At 37.7% G+C, this 6,219-nt stretch overlaps 1 protein-coding gene across 1 annotated transcript in view; it reads right to left on the reverse strand.

Annotated features, from left to right (window-relative positions):
• Positions 1–6,219, reverse strand: part of LOC122560430 (transformation/transcription domain-associated protein) — a 210,421-nt gene that overhangs the window by 112,649 nt on the left and 91,553 nt on the right. The window contains exons 43-44 of the mRNA XM_043711063.1: positions 5,665–5,775; positions 2,102–2,248 (exon numbers count right to left, since the gene is read on the reverse strand). Coding sequence (XP_043566998.1) covers positions 2,102–2,248; positions 5,665–5,775 — 258 coding nt within the window. The remainder of the gene's footprint in view (positions 1–2,101; positions 2,249–5,664; positions 5,776–6,219) is intronic.

The following is a 6,219-nucleotide window of genomic DNA, read 5'->3' on the forward strand; positions in this document are numbered from 1 at the left end:
ACGAGGAGAGATTGAATCAGTTAGAATTATATTCACTGGAGTTTCGAAGAATGAGGTGGGGGGGGTCTCATAGACACCTAACAAGACTAGATAGCTTGGATGCAGGAAGCATGTTCCCAGTGGTGGCGAGTCAAGAGCCAGCGGCATAGTTTAAGGATAACTTATAAACATTTTGGGACTGAGGGGAAGAAAAATCTCTTCATCCAAAGAGTGGTGAGTCTGTGCAATTCACTACCACAAAGTAGTTAGGACCAAAACATGATATTTTAAAGGAAGTGGTAGACATAGCTCCTATAACAATAAGGATCAAGGGATATTGGGAGAAGGTGTGATTAGGGCATTGAGATTGCTGAACACCTATGATCTGTGTCAAACCTGACGACTGGATCCTTCTGCTCCCACTTCAACTTCCTTTCTAGCCCCAAGCAGATGACCTGAACTCTGGCATTGGCAGACAGAGTAATCCGCACACACCCTGTTTGAAAATGCAGTGTAGTTTTTCCCACTTCTTTCTCTGAAGCTCTGGAATATTTTTCTTCAGATGCTTATCCAATCCCCTTTTGAAAGCCACAATTGAATTTGCCTCCACCAGTTTTCTGGCAGTGCATTTCAGATCATAAATAGAATGCTGTGCTAAGAATATTCTCATGCTACCACTGCTCCTTGTCAATCTTTGATATCTGTATCCTCTGGTTCTCAACAATAATCGATTAGCCTAGTTTGCTCTCTTAGTCCATCAAAACTACTCCAACAGCAGTATTTGGAGAGGATTTCATGCTGGTTGGCATCAACTCAACAAAAGAAAAAGTAAACCAAAATAAATCAATAGAAAGCTGAGCACTTAATAAATGGATAACCCTCCATTTTCTGGCATTTTGAAGCTGTTGACAAAAAGAGCCTCTGATGTGTCATGTCTTGGCATTTTAAAAATGCAAAGAAACACATTAGCTGACACAAATTTGAAGTTTTTTTTAAGAAAACAATTTCCACATATTACAGTGCTTGAAACTAAAGACACAATATTTCCAAAGAAAACTTGAGGGAAATAAATTACAGGGATAAAAGTAGAGGAATGGACCCAACTGGATTTCCAAAAAGATAAGTCATGGACATGGTAGACAAAGTTGCCCTTTTGTGCTGTAATGCCTAGATGTCTATAACCAGAACAAACACTGCAACATTCAGTGAAGTTAATCCCACAATCAAGGTACAAATCAAGTGAAGCAGTGTTATTTCAGTTCAAATCACACAATTCAATTACAGAATCATGAAATTCATCATCAACAGATACAACATCCTCACAGGTCAAGAAGAAAGATAAAATCATAAACAAGGGCCACACTGTGCTAAAGAATGCATTGCAATATGTTCCAAGGCAGTTGGACACCTGAAGCAGAACTGATGTTAATAAATCATAATCTTTCCCACTACAGTTTATATCACCTCAGCCCCACAGATTTTGCTGCCATATACAAACCTGCAGAATAGACTTGGCTCTGTGTGGAGGGGAAAAATAAGTCGCTCCACCACATCCCAAACAAAACATTCACCAAATCCTTTCATATGCCTGTTCATTTTTTAAAAACAGTCTAAGTGAAAAATCAGGAATAAAAAGGATCATTTGTTACATTAACACTCACACCACACAACCAAAATTATTCTGAATAATTAAATATTTGGGCTTGTTATCTTGTTCCTAAAATCTCAAGTCTGAACAAAGTTTTTTCTCATTACCTGCTTTAACCTTGCTTTTCTGTTATTTTCATCTCTTTCATGTCCTTCTAACTTGAACTTTGACTAACAAGTGGGTTTACTTGTAATACTTAATATGCTTATAAGCATCAGCAATTTTCCTTTCAATAATTTGCTACAAAATTTAAGTTCCCTCTGCATTAGAGACATGCTTGCATCAGCCTCACGCTTTCCTGACGGTCCACTCTCATTGTCATGAGGAGTCAAAGCTGGAGATTTATTTGCACATATGCATTCTATCTGTTAAAAAGGAACATGGAACTAATGAGGCTGAAAGGTACATAAGCTTGCAAGTACATAATAAAGCGCTTTTAATATGGTAACTATTTGAGGAGAAAAAAAAACATACCACCGTCATCAGCAACTTGTCAAACCACTGCAGTTTCAACTCAGCTTTTGGCCACATATCAGGACGAAGAGCCATCTTCAGAAGACTAACACAGCGCCTCGACAACATTTCGCCTGGTGAACCCGCTGTGTTTGAGGAATCATTCACCTGGGATTCAATTGTCACATATAACTACACAGGCTGTAAGTAGTAACTGTCGCGAATATAAATTTTTGTTTCATTACTGCAGCACATGCGAGTTCCATCATATATCGAAAAAAAAACAGGATGGTGAAAGATTTACAATTTCTTCATTGCTAAGATTAATCCAAAGTTCTAACATATATGAGAGTATGGATAAGCATTGAAAAGCAATGATCAACTCAAATATTAATAATAGGAAATATGCTTAAAAATACATTGAAAATTGGAAGCAAAATAAAAAGTTGGAAATACTCGTGATGACTAACTATTTTCATTTTTACCCGAGAGTTGCAATAGAGATTTCTATGGCTTCAAATCCACTCTTGGGATTTGTACGTATAAATGGAACACAATACAGGGATGAATAACATTTTCCAGATACATGTTAAGCCAAGACATCATGGATCTGTGCCAGGAGGTGTTGAAGGTCTTGTGATTCCATCCACAGAATAACAAAAGTCTCTCAAAAGATCTGATTTTTCAGAACAGTGTTTTGGTTAACTTTCTGCCCTTAACCTACAACAGTCAAACTGATCTAGGTCATCCTGTTGTGTTCAAAATCACTGCCACATTTTCCACAAAAAATAGTAACTGCAAAAATTTATTCTAATTTACTTGCTTTGAGTTCTGTCTGAAAAATGTGAAACATTGCATATGTGTTATTTTTGTTGCTATATCAAGAGCCCCACCTGCCTCCTATCTTAAATCTTCAGAAGGGTCTTGCCCCAGAAATATTAGCAATCAGCTTTAGCAGATGATGATAGAGACATGATGGCAGAAAGAGAATACTTTGCAAGACAACCACATTCTTTCAGCAACAAAACAGAAATTTTGGAAAAGATCAGCAATTCTTTGGCTTTTACAATATTTTAATAGCTCAGTGTCAACTCTAAATGGGGTCGTTTTCTAGCTTTGTATATTCTCTTTGCAAGATAATCCTCACCAAACGTTTCTGGGTAAAGTTTAAAGGGAAGATGGAACGGAGCAGAGGGTCTGGATTGTTTACAATGCTCAGCTCTACATCAGGTTTCATTTCATTTCTTCTAATAATTTTTAGGACTTTCATATGGTTTGTTTTTAAACAAGCCCCATCAACAGGTAACATAAAAGCAAGCAATAATCAGGAGAAAAATAATTTTAGTCATACATTTTGTTGCGGCCAACACATCAGTAGGATATCAGGGACAGGTACAGAAAATGCTAAGTCTTATGACAAACTCGGTTTGGGAAAATTATAACTTCATTGATACAAACCTAGCTCAAATAGAATACAATCTAACTTATCAAATGGAGAGCTTCTCATCTTCCTCACATCAAAACAAACAGTCTGTTAATGAGAATCTTCCAGCAGAGCTAGTGTGAACCAAAAGTAGCTTTGAATTCTCTGGCCATGATGAGATGGTTACTACTGGGCAGATTGAACAAACCACTGCACTCTTGCTGGTCAGGGTAACATCATGTCAAAATTCTGGGTATAAGGTTCACAGAGAAATACTTAAAACATGATGATGTCAACTATCATACAGAAGTTGTTCTGCCACAATATTAAATCTTGAAATGTAACCTCAGCTTTACCTCCATTCTAGAGCTCAAATAGTACCACAGCTCAAACAACCAGCACGTCAGGTGGGTACTAGTACAACTGAAGCTGCCTCAATTGCATAATGTTCAAAAATGCATAATGTACAAAAAGTGGAGGGATTTGGATGTCCTTATGCATGAATACTAAAAACGTAGCATCCACTTTCAGCATATGGACCATTATTTCAAAAGGGATTGGAGAATAAAAATAGAGGCACAGACCAGACTACACAGAATACAGCAAACAGTTACAGTTCCCTTATCTAAGGAAAGGTATAATGGCATTGGAAGGAGTCCTGAAAAGATTCAGGAGGTTGATTCAGGGTATTGAGGGATTTTATTACGGAGAGACCTTAAATAGATTGGGGTCTTATTCTTCTAAACTCCATTGAGTACAAGAGATGTTATTGAAACAAAAAATATTCTAAGTGGCACTTGTCAGGGTAAATGTGGACAGGTTGTTTCCCCTTGTGGGAGAATCTAAGACCAAAGAACAATCTCCGAGGAAGGGGTCGCCATTTAAGACACAGCTGAGAAATTTCATCCATCAGAAGTTAATGAATCTGTGGAACTCTTTAGCACAGAAGACGGAGGAGGCAGGACTGTTATACCTTCAAGTATATTCAAAGCTGGGGTAGAGAGATTTTTAAACATAAGGGATTAAGAATCATGGGATAAGGCAGGAAAGTGAATTTGATAGGCCAAATGGTCTATTTCTGCCCTTACATCTTAAGATCTTGTTTCTAACAATAACCAGAAGTAGACAGCTGGATGTATTTTCTTGTAGAGTACCATTCTGAGGAATTTGTCATTAAAACCAGGCAATGCAAAAGTTACAGTATGATCACAAAATAATTGCCCCCATTTCTAAAGAGAGATTAATAAAGAAAGCTTCACATTTACGGACATCTTTCCCCATGACTCTCAGAAATATGACATATACAATTAATAACTTTGAAGTGTGATGCCTGCTATCGTTTTGCTCTCAACATTATCTCTCAAACAGATTAGCATGAATGAGCAGTTAATGTTTTTCTTACCCCTTTGCTTTCCGACTGAAGGGAAATGATCAAGAAAAAGCTCTGCTGCTCTAATAGCCCCAAGTCTTCCCTAAATCACAGCCATAGCTAGACAGGACTGCAGCTTAATGTATTATTTAAAAGAGATACCTCTAACAGTGCATTGAAAGTGTCTGCTTAGGATTTAAGCCCACAATAAAGAAAGTCTTTCATGATCTTGGAATAGACTGAAATGTTTTAAGGGCAATAAAGTACTTGGAAATGTAATCCACTCTTGTAATGTTGGGAATCAACAGGGAATTTACAAAAAACAGGCTCCCACAAATTTAAAAAAAAAATGATTTAATGACATTAACTGGTAAATAAAGACTAGTCTGAACACTGTGATGAACTCCCTCATCCATCTTTGAAAGAGCGCAAGGAATCTTTTATGGCCAACTGAGGGCAAATAGACTTTCATTTAATGTTTAATCTGAAAGACCGCATCTCCAAAAGGCAAGCATTCCATCAGTATTGCACTTGAGTTTCAACCGAGATCATGTGCTCAGGTCTGTATCAGAACTTCATGGAATTATGACATACATTGGGAGGCAAGGATGCTATTAATCAATTAACAATTTTATAATATTAAAGGGCAGAGGGTAGTGAAAGGAAAAGACTTACATAAAGTTCTATCACAGCTAAATTCTTGTAGCAAATATTTCAAATGTTCAATTCAAACCACATAAAATTAACATTCTGCAGTTATTCTAGCAAATGACAAATTAGTGTGATCATTACCTGACAAGCTATTCTGATGAGGAAATTCACTACGGTATCAGTGTGCTGCTTATCAATAGGTTTCGAAAGCAGATGATCAGTCCCTGTTAAGGACTGGCTGCGTCCAAACACCTGTTGGTTTAAAAATATTTAAAGTGAGGTTACTTTGCAACAAAATTGCAGATGAACTTTTCTGAACAAATTGATCTGACACCAGTCTGATTCAAAATTGAATTAGTATGTCACAATTTTTCAGAAAGTTCAATTTATTGCACATGGTAAGTTCAATTTACCGTGGGCGGCACAGTGGTTAACACTGCTGCCTCACAGTGCCAGAGACCTGGGTTCAATTCCCGCATCAGGGAACTATCTGTGTGGAGTTTGCACATTCTCCCCATGTCTGTGTGGATTTCCTCCAGGTGCTCCGGTTTCCTCCCAGTCTAAAAATGTGCAGGTTAGGTGAATTGGCCATGCTAAATTGCGGAGAAAGTGAGGTCTGCAGATGCTGGAGATCAGAGATGGAAATGTGTTGCTGGAAAAGTGCAGCAGGTCAGGCAGCATCTAGGGAACAGGAGA

This window comes from Chiloscyllium plagiosum, chromosome 21, assembly GCF_004010195.1.
Source record: "Chiloscyllium plagiosum isolate BGI_BamShark_2017 chromosome 21, ASM401019v2, whole genome shotgun sequence".
In the NCBI taxonomy this organism is placed as follows: Eukaryota; Metazoa; Chordata; class Chondrichthyes; order Orectolobiformes; family Hemiscylliidae; genus Chiloscyllium; species Chiloscyllium plagiosum.